The sequence below is a fragment of the Mytilus trossulus genome, chromosome 1 (genome assembly GCF_036588685.1).
Source record: "Mytilus trossulus isolate FHL-02 chromosome 1, PNRI_Mtr1.1.1.hap1, whole genome shotgun sequence".
Lineage (NCBI taxonomy): Eukaryota > Metazoa > Mollusca > Bivalvia > Mytilida > Mytilidae > Mytilus > Mytilus trossulus.
In genome coordinates, this window is record NC_086373.1 from 13,067,853 (window position 1) to 13,088,577 (window position 20,725).

General features: G+C 32.3%; 1 protein-coding gene across 2 annotated transcripts in view; it reads left to right on the top strand.

Annotated features, from left to right (window-relative positions):
* The window catches only part of LOC134715596 (uncharacterized), a 29,703-nt gene extending 19,278 nt beyond the window's left edge, over nt 1-10,425 (top strand). For both annotated transcript variants that reach the window (XM_063577874.1, XM_063577884.1), the window contains 6 exons: nt 227-1,133; nt 2,231-2,402; nt 2,944-3,147; nt 4,967-5,038; nt 6,351-6,485; nt 7,183-10,425. In XM_063577874.1, coding sequence (XP_063433944.1) covers nt 227-1,133; nt 2,231-2,402; nt 2,944-3,147; nt 4,967-5,038; nt 6,351-6,485; nt 7,183-8,588 — 2,896 coding nt within the window. In that variant the 3' untranslated portion in view covers nt 8,589-10,425. The remainder of the gene's footprint in view (nt 1-226; nt 1,134-2,230; nt 2,403-2,943; nt 3,148-4,966; nt 5,039-6,350; nt 6,486-7,182) is intronic.
* The last annotated feature ends 10,300 nt before the right edge of the window (nt 10,426-20,725 follow it).

A 20,725-nucleotide genomic window follows, 5' to 3' on the forward strand; every position in this document is an offset into this window, starting at 1 on the left:
TAAACATGTTTGTGAGATCTCTGAAAGTAGCAAAAGAAAAAGAAAACCGTTCTTAATCAATAGAAAACAATTCTTAACCATTAGAAAACAGTTATTTAAGTTATGATGAGTAAAAACTCTATTAGATGGCATGCCATACTGTTATCTGTGATTGGACACAATAATTGTATTTAAACCTTGTACTATTTCATATATTGCTCAATATTTGTAATTTTCTACCATTTAGGTATTCCAGATTGTCCTATGAAGTTGATAAAGATTACCCAGTGAAGGTTTCCCAGATAGAGAATCCCACCTGTTTCTGGTGTCAGATATTGGACCCAGAAAACAAACTTGATAATCTTATGGACAGTTTACAGGTTAAATACACTGATTCAGTGGATAATGTAGACGAAATAGATACACCTTGTGTAGCCAAGTGTAAAGGTGATGGTCGCTACTACAGAGGTGTCACTAGATCAAAACAAGAAAATGGAGAATTAACAGTATTATTTGTAGACTATGGTAGTACGTATTGTGTACTGGCAGATGATGTGAAGGCAATCAAAAGTGACGATATTGAGCTTCCGATGCAAGCTGTAGATTGTATGTTACATGACATTGACCTTGATGAATCTTACGATGACTGGGACGAGGAGGCGTGTGAATTCTTTGAGGCCCTCTGTGAGGATAAGACATTAACAATGAAAGTGAAACAAGTATGTTATGAAGGAATATCAGTTTATCTGTATGATGGAGATAAAGATTTAAGTAGTCTTTTGGCAGAAAATGATTTTGTAAATCTTGTATCTCAGAAAAATGACAGCTGTGTTTCTGAAGAAGAAAAGACACCTGTAAAACATAGCCCTAAGAAGGAAGTTACAGCAGAAGTATTGGGACGGTTATTGTCAACTGATTCTGAATACCATGTGATTATTTCCCATGTAAATGATCCATCAAGTTTCTATGTGCTGTTTCGAGATAATGCACTTGAATCTATTGAAGAGGCAATCAACAAACATATTACAGAGAATCCAGATGATAATCTGTCTGAGGATCTTATTAAAGTTGATGAACTTTGTTTAGCTTGTTGCAAAGATGTAAAAGACTGGCAGAGGGCTAAAATTGAAGAAGTTCAAGACGATGGAATTCAGGTAAATGTCTGAGCAGACTTATACATGTGTTATGCAAGTATCATAAGATTATAAAGTTTTTCGGTTTATTTTATTTTTATGCAGTTATAACTATTTTGTAAGGCATCTAAAGCTCATGTCAAGATACACAAATTTTAAGTTGAAGATGGTTATTGTATTTATTTATTTATTTAAAGATATGCATGTGGATCCTTTGAAGGAAATTCATTTTTATTTTTAATCGAATGTTTGCCCTTATTACAGATGTTTTAAACTTTTCAATTAAATAATTAAGATGCTGTCCCAGAATAATAAATGAACACACATTTGTATAAATACTATTCCAGTTGCAAACTTAAAAAGCAGAAGTATCACACATATTGAAGACATCACCATTTTAAGTCAGACTGAAATATCATGGTATGAAAACATGTCTAGTTCAAATTATCATAAGGCCAAAAAAATATATATATCTGTTTCCTGCTTCCAAGGCCAAAAAACGGGGTCGGTAGGTCGGGATTTCTTTTTTTTTTTTTTTTTTTTGGCACTTCCTGTCAGATTTGCAGTCGGTTATATGTCATGTTTGGTTAGGTTCATGTACCCTAAAATGATTTAATCCCTTTAAAAAAGCTTTAATTGAATAATCCTCCAAGTGCTGACATTTTTAAACTCGTTTATTGTGGCACATTTGTGCTGGGAGCAGCCATTCTTTGTTTGGGCATAGTAAAATACGGATCTGGATCGGACCGTAAATGATTTTTTTTCCGGACCGGAACCGAATTTTTTCCTGATTTGAATAAAATGATCTAGGGTCGGGGGGTTTGAGTCAGGGTCGGTCGGAAACAGGAAACAGACATACATTTTTTTTTGGCCTAATGTATTTAGTCATGCTGAAAACACTTGCCATTCTTCAAATTTATTAACAGAAGTAAGATCAGATTTATAATGAATAATATTGTGAATCATTCACGACCGGCAAAAATGGCACATTAATTAATAATAGGATTGCCTACATTCCCTACTGAGATTATGATTCAAATTTTTGTTAAAGCAAACCTAAGACTCTTGCATTTTTTGCATTAATAAAAACATCTCAATAATTGTCATGTGTTTAACAGGTCCATTTGATAGACATAGGAAGTAAAGAGTTGGTAAAAAAGACTGACCTGAGAAAGATACCTGAAGATATTAGTAAATACCCACCGCAGACTTTCCTCTGTGAGCTTGATGATATTAAACCAGTTGATGATCAAAAGAAATGGTCTGAAGACACAGTTGTTTATTTTCAAGGTTTGTCTCACTATTATAGTTCAAAATGTATATAAAACACAGCAATATTTGTAATGTACCGAAGTCTTTATATAGAACATTGTTTAAAAAACTTCAATTACTCTTTACATTTTTTTACCATGTTTACTGTTCATTCCTTAAGTTACCTATAAAAAATAACAATGATATCACCTTGTTACTTAGTATTTTTGTCTTGTCCAAGGTATACAGTATGGGTTGTTTCATTTTGCTCCTTGTGTGCAGGTCATTGGTTCGCCAGGCTTGTCAAACCAGAATTCAGGGTTTATATTCATACCACATTAGCATTTTCTTGTCTTGACTATACATTCAATTTGCAAAAGAAATTATGATATAAGAATAAATCAAGATTTGAAACACTGAAATTATTGGAGTTCTTTATATTTATGCTGAATTCTAAGAAAAAAAGAAAAAAAAAACTTCAAATAAATGAACAAAAGCTGTCTTCCATTCTGTACAGAGTAATTCCTCTAGCAAACACTTATAAAGAAACCATAATTTCTTTTACTTTATAATTTTTCAGATGTTTGTACTCCTGGTGAAGAAATGGTGATCTATTTCTGTGATCGTACTGAAGATAAGTTGGCGGTTTCTCTATTTGATGGATCAGTGAAGACACAACATGAACAGGATCAACAGTTGGGTGTACAGTTAGTCAAACTAGGCTTTGCTGATTATATACCTGGATCTATAATAGAAGAAATAATCATGGAAGAAGAAAATACAGGTTTGAAAAGAACTATTATTATAAAAAATTCAGAGACGTCTCATAAATATAGGAGGGCTCCATTTCCATCTATATAAGTTCTCTCTGTTATATCAATTTGATTCGATTGTATACCAGATGTAACAATGTGCTACTGGTCCAGAGTAAAAGTGTGAGCTACATGTATTGCCTCCGGTTTCATTATGTAATTTTCACTAATCTTATTAAATCAAGCCTCTGAAATCTAAGGACATATTTGGATCAAATTTTGCATGTGTTAAAAATTAATTCTGAAGAAATAATAATTGCTAATAGAACATCAGGGTTTTTTATGTCCCTGTCAGTAGTCAAAGGGAACATTGAGGTTTACCCTTGTCTGTCTGTGTGTCCTATCTTATAAACCTTACACACAATGGTCTCATTTTATTAAACTGGTGATATAGACGATTTCCCATGAGAGAACAGCCAGGTGGCGCTGTCCAAGGTCGCAACATTATCTTATAATTAAAAAAGAAAATATGACATGTCAACTCTATAGGAAGGACACATGGGAATATAAAAGAGGCTGTCCAAGTAAATTTCAAATCCTATGATATGGAAGGCACAACCAGAGACATATAATACAATTATTATTATATGTCTCTGGCACAACATAATTTTTTTCCCATTGAATTTTTAGTTCCAATACAACGTTTATATCATACAAAGGATTTATATGTCAAAGATATTTTTGAATCAACAGTGGATGGCTCAGAAAATTATTTTAACCCTTTCGTTGACAAGTCCAGGTTTATCAGGATTCACGCTTCAAACAGCTGACAATGAGTCCTGATTTATCGAGATCGGAATACCTCTTTTATATTTCCCGCTCAAATAGTGCAAACATGAGTTATATTTCTTTGATGAATAACCCGGATGAAAGTGTTAACATGGCGCTTCTGTTTGTTGAAAACCGTGTCAAAATCAGAAGAAATTTACGGAAATTACGAGAATTCGAAATCGGGGGAATATTTTTTTTGGAAGAATTGAAGCCAAACTAGTATACTTTTTTTACATTAAATGTCGTTCTATGCACAAAACACTTGGAATGGACATCGATCAGTGTGAGGAATTTGTACAGCCTCATAAAAATTTTCAAAATTTGCCGTTTTGGGTAAAAAATTACGATTTGGGGTGAAAAAGCCGGATTTAAAAAAATTTCACCTAGATAATGCCGAAAATTTGAAAATTTTAATATTTTTTGAAGAAAAAATTGTCAAAACATGAACAAAACTGTGAACATGGTGTTAGTAAATGAAATAAATACACAAATTACTATAAACAAGTTTATATTGATATTTAGTATGAAGATCTCCGACTTGAGTAATAGTAGCCAGGAAAGCCATCGTCTCAGAGTAACTTCTGTCAGGGCAGCAATCGGTGAAAGGGTTAAAGTTCACTAACAATGCAACAAAATTTTGTTCAAAATGAAGAGTTATCTCCCCTTTTCTATGAATTTTCAGTGCTTTCTATGTATTTTTTTTCTCTTTATTTGTTGCAGTAAATAAAAATAAAAATTTAACGTTGAGAAAGAATGAATTTGTGGTATGAAATAGATGAGAAAAAAAATGAAAACAAAATATGTCATGTGCCATCCACTGCCTGGTTTTTCCATGGACACCCTCTTTAAAAATGTTGCACTCCCATAAATGACAGGTGGAAATATGAAGTTAAAATTGCCTGTTGGTGTTGATTTTATGAAGATAAAACATGCTAAATGATTTTGACTTGGAACAACTTTATTGAATTCTTAAAGATTCATGATCTACTTATGTGTGTTAATTTGTCTCTTTTATTTCAGAACCATTGTTTAATGAGATGTCTTTACACAGGGAGAACTCTTATGGCAGCACAGAGGAACAGGATACAAGTGGTAATATTTTATTCTGACATAGAAAAGGATGGATCATGAACTTACAATCTGAATTCAGTATTGTTGAAAAAATTTAGAATTTGTTTTTCAAAACATTACTTACAGCTACCATTTATGCTCCTGTGTACTTTTCACAAATTTTCTATTAAACAACAACACTCACAAATTTGTTGCAGTTTAATTGGAATTTAGGTTTCAATTTATAAACCATTTTGTATGAGATATAAATCCTGTATCTATTTTAAATTGATTATTAAAATCCACCAACTTTAATGTTTACATCATTGTAAAAATGTTGTTTTATGATGAGATGCATTTATGAAGAGTACTTTTAATAGTCTATTTTTGATAATTTGTTGGCTGTTGTATCAGTATTAATGCTTTTCTATTGCAAGTAGCTTATCAGAGTTTGTCAAAGCTGCAGTGATTTGAATTTTGACATTCTCCAAGTCTCTGATAAAGTTTGATACACATTTAGAGATGCTGTTTTCTACACATAAAATGGGAAATCTTGACAATATAATTGGACAGATTTTTCTTATCACTAAAATTAAGGAGAAAATAAAACCCAGGTTAATGAAGGTTAAATTAGCTGGGATGTCTATGTGTTAACGGTAGATTTCTCTCAACTTTAAAAGACATCTGGGTCAATGTACTTTAAAATTCTGATATAAAAACTAAGGGTTACAAACATATTTTTTTTAAACGCTTTGAAATTAACAAAATGAAAGTTATTTAATGTAGGTTATATAGGAGAAACTTATTTTTTTTCTAATTGAGGAAACATTAAGCACTTTAATTGGTTAAAATCCCAAGAGAGAATTGTTTTTCCTAGATACTTTCAAAACATCAAATAAAAATAAAGGGGTCACAGAAAAGAAAAAAAATTGTTATATAAACAAAAAAACTCAAATTGTTCTTACAAATTCAGTATTATTATCTGCCCTTGATTATACTTTCATTGTTTCTACTGAACAAATTGAAATGGCATAATGACAAGTTTAATCTTGAAACTTCAAGTATTAGATGTTTCTGTTGTACCAATGTATATTAAATGGTTTATTGTACTATACTTTTTTGCAACATGCACAGAAAGGTTACCAGAAAAAGGACACCCTATTTTCCTTATGTTTTCAAAATAGACATAAATTCATCTATAAAATGACACAGATAAAAAATAATTGGAAATTAAGATTCACAAAAAAAAATATAAATGATTTATTTATGCTTTTCCTTAATATTTTTAATTAGATTTCAGCATTCTGAAAATGTTTGCCTACTAAAATAATTAACTTTACCAATTGTTTTACAGCTTTAGATGACTCCAGTATGTGCCCAGGTGAAACCACCTCTGATCTTTCTACTTACCCAGAGGAGTCGGAATTAGAGACCACTGCCTCAGACAGCTTTTCCTTTGTTGATTTTAAACCAGTGCCAAAAATAAAAGGTATGTACTATTTATTAGAAGATTTGCATATAAACAATTCAGTAGTCCAACCCCATAGGCACTTTATAGAAGAAATATGTGGTATGATCGTCAATGAGACAACTCTCCAATAGAGACAGAATAATGTAAAGGTAAGCAACTACAGGTTAACATAGCCTTCAACAATGAACAAAACCAATACTGCACAGCAATCTTTAAATGACCCGGTATTGACAAATGTAAAACAATTCAAACGAAACTTAATGGCCTGATTTATGTACAAAACAAATATGATATCCACATTACAGGCTCCCGACTTGGGACAACCACATACAGAATGTTGTCTCTTTTTTTGTGTGTGTAATTTGTGTCAACACATTTTTTATCTGGTTTGAAAGCAGATGGTCATTGAAACTACAAGAGAAAACGGTAATATTGTGTTATCCAAAATGCTCTTAATCATCCTGAAATTATTTTAAGATCTTTAAAATTAAATATTATTAAGTTTTAGGAAAATCAAGAAAAGTGTAGTCAGTTTTGTTACCAAAAAGAACCAAAAAAACAAAGAATTATAACAGTTAATTTTAATTGTTAAAAATGCTGAGTTTTAGACCTGAAAAATTGATGGAATGACTTTTAGTTTAAAAATTTCACAGATAGTGTACAGTAATGAAAGAGTATGATTCTTGTTTTCACAAAGTGTTTGACTATTTTACAGGTGATGATTTGGAAGGAATACCAGCAAAGAAAGGAGAGGATGAAGAAGACGATGAATTTTATGATGCTGAGGATGAAAAGGAAGAAAGCCAGGTTGTTGATGAGTTGGATGGAGGTTGTGAAAATATTGAAATTCAACAAAAATTAGAAACACAAACTGGAGAAGAAAATCAGATAGAGCCAGACTTAATAGAGCCTGAAAAAGAAATTCAGTTAGAAAGTGAACAGTTGCAATCAGAAATACAACCCGAAAAAGAAAATTCGGAAGAAACTGAACCCAACAAAACAGAAACCCAACTTGAAGGTGGTAATCAAAATGAAGAGCAGCAATCAGAAATCACAGAGGGACAAGATTTAGAAACTGACGGTCAAAATGAAACAAACATAGAAAATGACAATGAAAAGAAAGGGGATGCAGAAAGTGATGAAGAAGACACCATTAAAGACCTAAGCGATGAAGAACATGGAGAGGAACAATCTAAACCCAGTCAAGATATAGGAGAAATAGACAGCAGATTAAAAGAATGTTCTATCGTTGAGAAAAATAATCCATCAAAAGAAATACAAGATATCAAAACTGATGATTTATCCAATTCTGAAGCTGCTGAATCAGATCAAAATGAGGACCCAAAACATATTATTGAACAATTTATAAAACATTCAGTTGAAGAAGTTGCAATAGAAAAGTATAAAAAAGAAATGGAAGAAAGAGAACTTAGCCTGAAAGAAGATGGACCTAATGCAGTTAACAATAATGTTGAAAAGGATGATGATGACCTTGTACAAGAGATTGATCAATTAACCGTGGAAGATGAAACAGAGAATGCTCAAAAATCAACAGAGGGAGATGAAACAGATAATGCTCAAAAATCAACAGAGGAAAATGTGGAGGACACTGATGATATTGAAAAGACAACTGAAGAAGGAAGTGAAGGAAAAGAGGAGGAAGAGTCACAAACTGATCATGTTAATCCTAGAGACCAAGAGGAAGATGTTGACTTCGCAGGAAAAGAGGTTGAAATACAGAGGACTGGAAATGATGATAATACAGATGAAAACAAAGATAAAGATGATACAACTGAAACTCTAGACGAAGAAAAGGATATAAATGAAGAGGAAACTGTAGATGAAGAAAAGGATACAAGTAAAGGTGATAGGTCACAGAAGGAAACTCTAGACGAAGAAATTTATAAAAGTGATGAGGATGAATCACAGGAAGAAAATCAAGACGAAGAAAAGAACTCAAGTGACGAAGATAAGTCACAGAAGGAAACTCTAGAAGAAGAAAATGACAAAAGTGATGAAGATGACTCACAGAAAGAAACTTCAGACAAAGAAAGAAATAAAGTTGAAGCTGAAGATGATACAGATAAATCTGATGATCTTATTAAGGACGAACAAGCCTAGGACGAAGTTAGAATTGTTATCAAAATGGTTCAATAATAATGAGCCAAAATGCAATGTGGAAAAAAATATGTTCACATTGAATAATGCACATAATGACGATGTATTTTTGTATGATTGAGTTTATTTCCCTTTATGGGTTTGTTAGTTTTAGAATTTATTTTTGTTAACAAAAACAATGACTATTTCACATGTAGCATAATATGTGTTTTGATGAAGAAGGACTATTCATGTTTTGTTACAGATGGTGCTGCTTATTATATAGTGCTTTTGTATTGTTAATAGTATCATATTTAGTTCACACATAGTAGTAGTAGTTATAGATTGGTTTAAGTTTTTATGTGCAATGGAACCGATTTTAAATGAGAAAAGGGAAGTAATTTTTTAAGTCAAATATGATGAAATGTATAGCTTGATCTTCGTGGTTTTTTATTTTCAATTTTTCTCATCCCAAAAGATAAGTCATTTATAAAATAGTAAGCTATCTGATTATGTGCTTATTGCAATTATCTTCGCACCAGAGCTTCATTGGATAGGCAGATATTTGCATATTTTTAAATGGTCATTTTTTCTTCTTTCAAAGTAAGTAGGATACGTTAAAACTATTTCATGCATGGAATAGAACTTTTTTTCACATATCAAGACAATGTTGTCAGCACTGTACTTTAAGACTCATTAACAGATGAAGGTTAAAATTTTGGTCTTTATATAGCAGTTTTGATAAAGATAGAATTTAAATCTAGCAAAAGTCAATTTTTTTTCAGTTCTATTATGCAAGTGTCAAGATTAAAGCTAGGCGTTTTTAGTTTGAAGGAATGTAAAGCAGCACTTAAGACTTGCTAGAGCTTTGAATGATTTATAAGTTAATTGGATAATTCAGTAAGTACCACTAGCATAGAAAAATAGCTGAATACCTGGAAGAACATTTTTGATAGTACAAAAAAGGTGATGGTTGGATGCTTATAGTCCAGTGGCTAATATTTCATGCACATTAAAGATTAAATCACAAATAGAAACTTAAGTTCAGATGACACGTATTGAAACTATGTACCTAAAAGGAATGAACTAGCAATCAAAGTAAGTTATTTTAAGGATAAATAAGGAATTAAACTGTTTAAAAAAGATATGATCCAGAACTTTAATTTGAGATAATTGGAGGGAGGTATTTATAGAACAAGAGAAGTGATGTAGAAAATGAACTTTTATTAAGAGCCAAATATTTGTTTAAAAATTGGTACAAAAAGAATATGAATGGCTGATAGCTGTAAAGTGCTAATTGTGGATAGAGTTCATATTTAATGGTATAAATTTGGCATTGCAAATAATTCTTGAACGGATTGTTTTACTTAGAAAACATCATATCAGATGACCATCACTGATTTATACCTGCCTAAAACTCTGTAGTTATCTTAATTCAACACAATTACTGTATATATTCTGTAAACAATGGTAACATTTCTGTGGCATTTTGCACATGCTTTTACAGTTTTAATGTAGTAAAGCATTCTCTGCTGCAAGTATATACAAATTAATGACATCACATTGGGCATAAGGGGCATAAATACATAACTGTTGTATCAAAAAATGATTTCAGATTTTGGTTGTGTCTGATTATTTTTAGTTGTATCAAAGAATTTGTCCTAAGCTATAACATGGCAGTAAAATGTGTGTATATTTACACCTGTACTGGTATTCATGTCAAATTTCAGATTGCACAGGATAGCAGTTTATGAATTATGCGTTCTTATTTTTTATATTGAAAGAAGTTTCTGTTGGTAATCATGTGACCTACTGTTTTATTATCGCAAAGTTGTTATTAAACTGTTTATCTTAACTTTAAGTTATTGTATATTCTGGCCATAATTTAAGATTAAAAGCTTTTTGACCAATTGCCCTACCAACAACAAGTGGAAATACAAACTATGGAATGGCTCGACAACCATTCAAGGCAAATACTGCATTGCAAGGATCTTATTAGGGGGTTCTGATCCCTGGTTCCAATTACTGTTTTGTCAGATTTCATTATTCCTCTTATACTATGTATGTAAGTAATTCTTATTCTTTGTAATTTCCTGTGTCCCGCTAGACTTCATTTCCCGTTTTCACGACACAATAATTTTACTTTCACATGTAACACTTACCAGTACAAAAAAAATCAGCAATCAAGTGTCACACTTCGACCCCAATGAGACCCACTTGCAAGGTCTAACATACACGGCTGGTAATCTACACACGCAGAACATTTGGTTCTGCAATGAAAACCGTGAGAGGATTTTCCGGTTGTCCTTGAGTGGAGCAATTGTCACCGCTTCAAAGGGTATACACATTTCTAAATCGCAATTTTCTTATTCATCTGATCAAAATATTGAATATAGGAGAATGCCATGCTGTGGTGAATACTTTAACGAAGAGATACATGTATCATTTACTGTTGTACGTGGAGTTGAACTCCTACAAAATCAGTTGTCGCAAGAGAATTTGCCGAAAAAAGTGACATTTAGATTTCGAAATGGTTCTATTAACAGACCTACAAGTTCAAATTTACTTTTTATTCGGTCAATGGGTATGAATGTCGTTTTGGGCGGTGTGTACGCTATCCGGTGTTGATAGACAACTTAATAAATCTAAAAACCTCATATTTTCATTTTGTCATGCGTGAGGGGATCGGTTCTGATTGAGGACATCGTGAATGCGTGAGGGGACTTGGAACTATATCTGTATATATAAGCCATCAGTCGTTGAAAGTTGCCTTGATATTGTTTGATTGTTTATGAAAAAACAAAGGAGTAGGTCCGGTAAGGACTGATTTTGGCCTCAAATTTCAGGTTCATCTTTTGAAAGATTTTGACCATATTTTAATCACTTAAGGGTCTATTTCATTTGATTCAATTAGTTTATGTGAAAGATTTTAACTGATTTAGACACAAGAAACGATCCGATTCAAGCTGAAATATGAAAAACTATCAAATATGCCGGAAAATGTAACTTTTCAGATGTTTTTTTGTGAAAAATGGAAGTGGCCGCATCCGTGTTCATCCACAACCTTTATATATGTTATGTATTATCATGAAATACAACTTACATTTCAATATTAAGGATAAACACGAATGCGGTCACTTTCGTTTTACACGGAAACCGTCAAAAAATTAACTAAAACGCTAGAATTGTGGAGATTTCAGTAATTAAGCATGACGTAATGGTGCAACTACCCAATATATGTGCATTGTATTGCCAAAAACAGCCTATATTTATGTAGCAGAAGCATTCTTCTATTCAATAAATAACTAAGTTTACATTTTAACAATTTTGTAAAACTGCTATATTTTGTGGCCAAAAAGGGGTCTTACTGGACCTTTGTGTGCATAAATAAAAATTATTAGATAGAATTTTCTTTTTATGAATAAAATTCTAACCAATAAATTTCAAATATGTCTCCAAATTCTTGGATTTGGGCAAGTAATCGGTATAGTTTACTACCACAATTTGATATTAATTAATGTTTTAATTTCATTGTTATATCAGTATTGTAAATCTTATCCTATAAAACTTCACTGGTTGCAAAATTATGAATTATTCGAAATAACAAAGATGTTATTATTCCAGGCCTAACCGTATTAGGCACAACTTTTTGAAACTTTTGTTCCTTAATTAATGTACCTGTATTGGCTTTCGAACTTTTATCTTAGCGTCAATGGTAAGCCTTGTGTGGACGAAAGACGCGTCTAAGTTTTTTTTTTTAACCTGGTACCTTTTGTTATCTATAATTGGTGTGTGTCTCTGTCCTATATGTTCTCTCATTTATTTTTATTGTAGTCCTGTCATGTAGTGTTGTCTTTAAATGATATATTTACCATTGCCGTAGAAGCGGGAGGTTTGGCATGCCACAAAACCGGGTTCACCCCACCATTTTTTCTTAAAATGTCCTGTGCCAAGTGTGTGTGTTAAAGTTAAATGTTAACTGTGTTTCTGTTGTGTCGTAGTTTTCCTCTTATATTTGATGTGTTTCCTCAGTTTTAGTTTTTAGTCCGAATTTGTTTTTCTCAATCAATTTATAAATTTCGAACAGCGGTTTACTACTGTTGCCTTTATAGGAGACATATTTGCAATTTATTGATTAGACTGTTTATTCATGTACAGAAATTTTTGTAATTTATTGTATAAATCAAAATTTTCAAACAAATATCATAATTTGTGTTTTAGCCATTCATTTTTTTTTTAAATACGCAATATAAGGGGAGTTAACTCTTTTCGTAAAAAATATATACTGGGCTGATGGGCTGATATGAAATTTTTCAACTTTTATCTGTAGATAGAAACAAATCGTTGACATATTTTTTCCTTTTATTATTCGTAAAACATATCTTCCCACAATATATTTATAAATTCTATTTCACTAATTTTGTTTATGCACACAAATGTGTTTTTTCATGAACAATCTGACCACATATAGGCAACTTTCAAAGACTCATAGTTTTGAAATAATATTATGATTTTACGTCCCCTCACGCATTCACGATGTCCTCAATCAGAATCAATCCCCTCACGCATGACATAATAAAAATATGAGGTTTTTAGATTTACTAAGATGTCGATCAACACCGGACAGCGTACACGCCGCCCAAATCGACATTCATACCCATTGACCGAATAAAAAGTAAATTTGAACTTGTAGGTCTGTAAATAGAACCATTTCAAAATTTAAATGTCACTTTTTTAGGCAAAATCTCGTGCGGCAAGTGATTTTGTAGGAGTTCAACTCCACGTACAACAGTAAATGATACATGTATCTCTTCGTTAAAGTATTCACCACAGCATAGCATTCTTCGATTTTCAATATTTTGATCAGTCGAATAAGAAAATTGCGATTTAGAAATGTCTATATCCTTTGAAGCGGTGATAATTGCTCCACTCAAGCACAACCGGAAAATCCTCTCAAGGTTTTCATTGCAGAACCAAATGTTCTGCGTGTGTAGATTACCAGCCGTGCATACTAAGGAAAAAAATGAAGATTAAAGCCACATATAAATATGGCCAATCATCAGAAATAAGCAAACTAGAATTTGGAAGCCAATTGAATTTCGAATAAACTACAATCCTGGCTTACAACAGACGCATGTACTAACTACTTGCACAAATTGACTTGATATTGTCCCTTTCTTCATCCAACTAGCCCAAGTAAACGATTATAACCATTATGAAACATCTGACTAAAAATAGTTAAACAAAAACAAATTACAAATAAAGAATAACCGACTTAAAATCAGCTTAAGAAAACAACAAATTGGGAGAAACCATGTGTAACTAAGTTACCATTGTCACATGTCCAGGGTCCTTCACCTCATTTTTGTCGAGCCTTCGACTTTAGTCGAAAAAGCGAGACTAAGCGATCCTACTTTCTGGCAGCGTCGTCGGCGGCGTCCACAAATATTCACTCTGTGGTTAAAGTTTTTGAAATTTTAATAACTTTCTTAAACTATACTGGATTTCTACCAAACTTGGACAGAAGCTTGTTTATGATCATAAGATAGTATCCAGAAGTAAATTTTGTAAAAATAAAATTCCATTTTTTCCGTATTTTACTTATAAATGGACTTAGTTTTTTCTGCGGGGAAACATTACATTCACTCTGTGGTTAAAGTTTTTAGAATTTTAATAACTTTCTTAAACTATCCTTGGTCTGAACCAAATTTTGACAGAAGCTTGTTTATGATCATAAGATAGTATCCAGAAGTAAATTTTGTAAAAAAATAAATCCATTTTTTCCGTATTTTACTTTTAAATGGACTTAGTTTTTCTGCGGGGAAACATTACATTCACTCTGTGGTTAAAGTTTTTAAAATTTTAATAACTTTCTTAAACTATCCTGGGTTTGTACCAAACTTGGACAGAAGCTTATTTATGACCATAAGATAGTATCCAGAAGTAAATATTGTAAAAAGATAACTCCATTTTTTCTGTATTTTACTTTTAAATGGACTTAGATTTTCTTCCAGTTAACATTACATACAGTCTGCAGTTTAAGTTTTCAAACATTAATTAGATTCATTAACTATCCTAGATGTTTACCAAACTTGGACAGAAGCTTCTTACAATCAAAAGATAGTATCAAGAGGAATTTTTTTATTGATTTTTTTTTCCTCATTTTTTGTTGAGCCTGCGATTTACAGCAAAAGTAGGCGAGACACTGCGTTCCGCAGAACCCTTACAAATTTTCATAGTTCAGTAACTGCTGCTTTATATTTCAGAAGGTAGAAGACCTGGATCCTTTATGCTTTGTATATAGATACCTTTATTTTATATGTGTGAACCTTGCAAGGTCTTGCCCATCAATCAGTTTTTCACTTGAAATCTACATAATTTCATGGATCATTGTGTATTGAATGATTGTAAGGTGCACAGGTCATCTGACCTTGACCTAATTTTAATGGAGCAATTGTTAAAAGTTTTTGTGTTTTAATCTGTTGATATAGGTCAACTACATTTGGTGTATGAAAATATTTTACTATGAACATGTCAGTCTGGCATGTTCTATTTGACCTTGACTTCAGTTTTATGGTTCATTGCTCAATGTAATCTTTTGGCTTTGTTTTTTTCTGATACTATAAGCAACAGGTCAAATATATTTGGTGTATGGATTTATTGTAAGTAGTTAATGTCTTTCTGACAATTATCATTCAACCATGACCTCATTTTCATAGTTCTTAGTTATTATGTTTTTCTGGTTAAAAGTTTTCTTTCTTGGATGTCTAATTATAGGTCAACTATATTTAAAGCATATAAGTGAATATAATCATTGTAATTAGGTGTACATGTATTTCCAGTTCGGTTTATCCGACCTTGATCTCATTTTCTTTGATCATCATCACATGTTCATTTTATGTGATAGTTGTTATAAAGCTTGTGCACTCTTGCATTAATACAGTAGGCAGTATGTCAGCAATATTTGGTGTTCTGAATGATTGGAAGGGTAACAATACAAAAAAGGAAGATGTGTTATGACTGGCAATGAGACATTTCTTGACAAGAGACAAAATGTTACAGAAATTAACAACTATGTCATCTTACGACCTTCAACAATAAACAAAGCCCATAACACAAAGTCGGCTATAAAAGCCACCAAAATGAAAAAGGTAAAACAGTTTCAAAAGAAAACATATGGTCTAATTTATGTACAAAAAAAAGATGAATGAAAAACAAATATGTAGCCAAGCAACAGACGACACTACTCAATTACAGGTGCATACATAATGTGCCTGTCTGGGAAGCATCATCTGAAATTGACTTAATATTAATTGTTCATTGGTCAATGTTCAGTCTTGCGTTTTGGTCTTTTTTCAAATACTCCAAACAGTAGGTCAGCTTTATTTAGTGAATGGAATGATAGTAAGGTGCACATGTCCGTTTGGAAGGTATAATCCTACCTTCACCCTATTTTCATGGTTCATTTATCAATGATAAGTTTTTTTGTGTTTTTCTATTGCGATAATCAATCTGTCAGCTATAGTTTGGTTTATAAAATAATTGTCAGTGAAACATAAATTTGAGTGGAAATGGGGAATGTGTCAAAGAGACAACAACCCGACCACAGAACAATCTGCAGAAGGTTACCAATAGGTCTTCAATGCAGCGAGAATGTCTGTCTGGTGGGATCTTTTAAGATGTGAAGGTTATGTGATACTAGTAGTTAAACTTGTCTCATTGGCAACCATACCACATATTATTTTTTACGTTATAGGTCAAGGTACTACCTTCAACATGGCTCACCCTGAACAGCAAGCTATAATGAGCCCCAAAAATTACTAGTGTAAAACCATTTTAAAAACGGGAAAACGAACGGTTTAATATATACTTGCTTAAGAGGTGCATAGCGTTCCAGATAACCCCTCCTACAGTTTGATTGCTTGGAATTTTTCACTTCGCTGACTGTTATAAATATATGTTGAAGGTGTGCGTGCTGTCATGGTTTTGATTTTTATTGATATTTGCTCTTTCATGAGGGAGTTGAACTTTTTTATCATGTTAATTAGGAGTATATACTTACATAAGAGGTGCAAAGCGTTTCTGGATATATCTCCCACAGTGAACCATAGACCTATTTGCTCCCATGCTCAACTTTGTGTTTTTTTAAATAACACTGTGCATCTACAGGGGCATCATGTGTGTCTCCAGACAAAAAATATCTGATAGAAAGTCTTTGTACTTCAGAGTGGAGTGCAGGGGTATCACTTTGTAAATAAAATATTCACGTATGAGTAATGGGATAACTGAATATATACAGTTATGTGGTCAAGTCCGTATCTCGGATACTATGAGCAGTAGGTCAAATGTATTTGGTGTATGGAATGATTGTAAGGTGTAAAAGACCGACCGGCAGGTTTTATCTGACATTGACCTCAATTTCATGATTCATTGGGCATTGTTTTGCTTTGTGGGTTGGTTTTTTTATACGACCGCAAAAATTGAAAAAATTTTGGTCATATATTGGTATCACGTTGGCGTTGTCGGCGTCTTCCGAAGACATTTGGTTTCCGCATTATAACTTAAGTTGTTAATAAAAAATATATGAAATTTAAGCACAAAGTTTATGACCATATAAGGAAGGTTGGGATTGATTTTGGGAGATTTGGTCCCAACAGTTTAGGAATTAGGGGCCAAAAAGTGCCCAATAAGCATTTCTTGGTTTTTGCACTATAACTTTAGTTTAAGTAAATAGAAATCAATGAAATTTAAACACAAGGGTTATGAATACAAAAGAAAGGTTGGAATTGTTTGATATCAACAAAAATTGAATCATTGGGGTTCTTTGATATGCTGAATCTAAACATGTATTTAGATTTTTGATTATAGGCCCATTTTTCAAGTTGGTCCAAATTGGGGTCCAAAATTAAACTTTGTTTGATTTCAACAAAAAATGTATAAACTAAGTATGGGGTTCTTTGATATATATGCTTAATCTAACCATGTAATTCAGTGGTTGTCGTTTGTTTATGTGTTACATATTTGTTTTTCGTTCATTTTTCTATATAAATAAGGCCGTTAGTTTTCTTATTTGAATTGTTTTACATTGTCTTATCAGGGCCTTTTATAGCTAACTATGCGATATGGGCTTTGCTCATTGTTGAAGGCCATACAGTGACCTATAGTTGTTAATGTCTGTGTAATTTTGGTCTTTTGCGGATAGTTGTCTCATTGGCAATCATACCACATCTTCTTTTTTATATCTATTTAGATTTTGATGTTTGCGCCCGGTTTTCAAATTGGTCTAAAGGGTCCAAAATTGAACTTTATTTGATTTTTGATCAAAAATTTAATTCTTGGGGTTCTGCTGAATCTAACCATGTATTTAGATTTTGGATATTGGACCATAATAGGTAATGTCGAATTTGAAATTTAAAGTTTTTAAGTTTAAGTTCTGAAACCACATTCATTATGTGTCAGAAACATGTGTTGTGTCAACTATTTAATCACAATCCAAATTCAGAGCTGTATCAAGCTTGAATGTTGTGTCCATACTTGCCCCAATGTTCAAGGTTCGACCTCTGCGGTCGTATAAAGCTGCGCCCTGCGGAGCATCTGGTTCTCAGATACTTTAAGGAAAAGGGCCAAAATATTGTTTGTATTGCATGTAAGTTTCATCTGATCTGTCTGGTGGGTTTCATTGACTTTACTTCAGTTTGAAGATTCATAGGTCAATGTTAACATTTTGCTGTTTTAGGTACTACAAGCGATATGACATCTATGTTTGGTGTATGGGAAGATTGTTAGGTGTACATTACTGATTAATCATTGATACCTTTAATTATAAAATTAAGATTTATAAGATTTAGTATTATTGCCAATGAGACAACTCTGAACAAGAGACTAAATGACACAGAAATTAACAACTATGGGTCACCATACGGCCTTCAACAATGAGAAAAGCCCATACGCATAGTTAGTTTTGTGATACCTTCATAACATGAATTAAATCATAAGTAAACCAGGCGACTCATTTCAGCCTCTGCACTGCACTCTTATTATGAATTGATTGGAGTGAATGTCATTAAATTTAATGACAATTTTTACCATATCCTGTAGAAATTCTATGTTTTGGGCAAAAACCAGAGATGATGAAAGAGAAGCTATACAGAAAAAAGTCGATAAGCAATAAAAAAAAAAAGAAAAAAAAAAGAAAATGTTCGTCATGAAATTTTATTCTGGTCTACATTGATGAAGTATTCGTTGTTGGAGATGTTGCATGCATGACACCGACTCTTTAGAGCCTCTTGTTTACGCTTTCCACCAGTTTTGTCCAGAATTATTAGTGGCAAATGTTTAAGTAATAGGTCATGTGATCTATAAAAAAGGCGTTTGTAATTTAGTCACATGCAATTTTCGTTACCTGTAAAATTCATACATGTCGAGAGAGAAAATCTTGATCTATAAATGTATTAATAATTAAACTAATCATTTTAAATATATCTAAAATATGCAATACCCTAACCTCAAATGACTTAATTATGAGTTATCAATGTTAAAGTCAATAAAACACACCAATATCATTCATTCAAAAAAAGGTCTGAATCATGCAAAAGGAAAGAAATTTAAATACTGAGGCTAATTTTCATTGTGGACCAATAGAAATGTCGAGTTGTTAGTCTTCAAATTTGGCCTTCACGGTCTTTTGTAATTTCTGATTGGTTGAACCATGTTGCTGTTATGATTCTTAGCAAGTGTTTTTTCTTTGGTTCCAACAGTATTAAAGTGACAGCGAAGGTCAAACTTCACATTGGCACCACATGGGATGCAACATTTTGCTTTTATTTTAAGTAAACCAAATCAAGCCATGCAGAAGTGTTCCCTTGAAATTTGTTATCAAGTGTCTACCCTTTTCTCGATTAAAAGTTTTATATTACTTGAAGGGGTCTGATTGTCGAAGATCTATGTAGACCAACGGATACAACTAAAACTTTACTTGTCTGAAAAGTTCGATAAGTGGTCTTACTTTGGTGCCGATTGTTATAATTCAATATGGTCTCCATTTGAGATCAAAGTTTACATCGAAACCCGATTTGGAAATAACATTTTACTTCTCAATTTCAAGAACAATTAAAAATATATCCCTAAGAGCGGCTGAATTAATTGATTGTTGTTATTAATTTGGTTTTAAAAGCATATCTTTGTAACTTGGTCAAAATAAATCCAGAATTTAAGGAACTTTGTGAAATTTGACAGACGATGCACTTATTTGTTCATTCATTTAGGATGTTTATACGCATCTTTGTTCTGATTAACAGTTTTCTGTTAATTAGTATTGATAATTGTAATCTGCTAGTTGCAGTAAGGACCGTAATGGCATTGTGATATGCAAATATCACCATCAGTAGATTTTTCTATTTAGTTCAGTATTGCGAGAAATTACCCTTCGCACTAAGATTTCTGACCCAATCTAGTGCGAAATGATCACAGCTTTCTTACAACATCATATGTGCATGACGATTTGCACAATATTGTTGGTGCTATTTACGTGTGTGCTGATAGGCATGTTGGTAGTATGGTAGGGATTATTTAGTGTTTTAAAGTTATGTAAGAAGAAAATACCAAGGCTAGCATTTGGAAATAGGTAGAATCAAATTCATAACAGTGTGGTCGACGGTAAAACGGTTATTAGTAATTCTACTGAAAAAATTACCTATAACTTGTTTGTCGTTGGCGATGATTTTATGCTCACTCAGTCTATCGAAGGCCTTCAAGTGTGGATTTAAATAATCACTTGTTACACATTTTGATACATAAAATGAAACTATCTTTTCACAAATCATTTAAGGAATTTGTTTTAGATAATTGTTATACCATCACTTACAACAGTTTCACTTTTAAGAATATTAATGTCCAGAGTTGATATCAATAAATAATAATATAAAAAAAAAAGTTTATTCATGGTAAAAAAAAAAAAAGTTAATGGAGACCCGCGTTATTTCAAAAAAGATCTTAATGATTAAGAGAACAAAAACTTCTACGTTGTGATCATTTAAGAGTGGCCTACTATGTATTCAATGCTAACCATGTGGGCTTTGTTTTGTTTTTTATACCATAACGCGGTTCGTTCATTCAGATATTTGTCAGTTTGCCTTGGCTCTTCAAGTCCAACACACAACTTC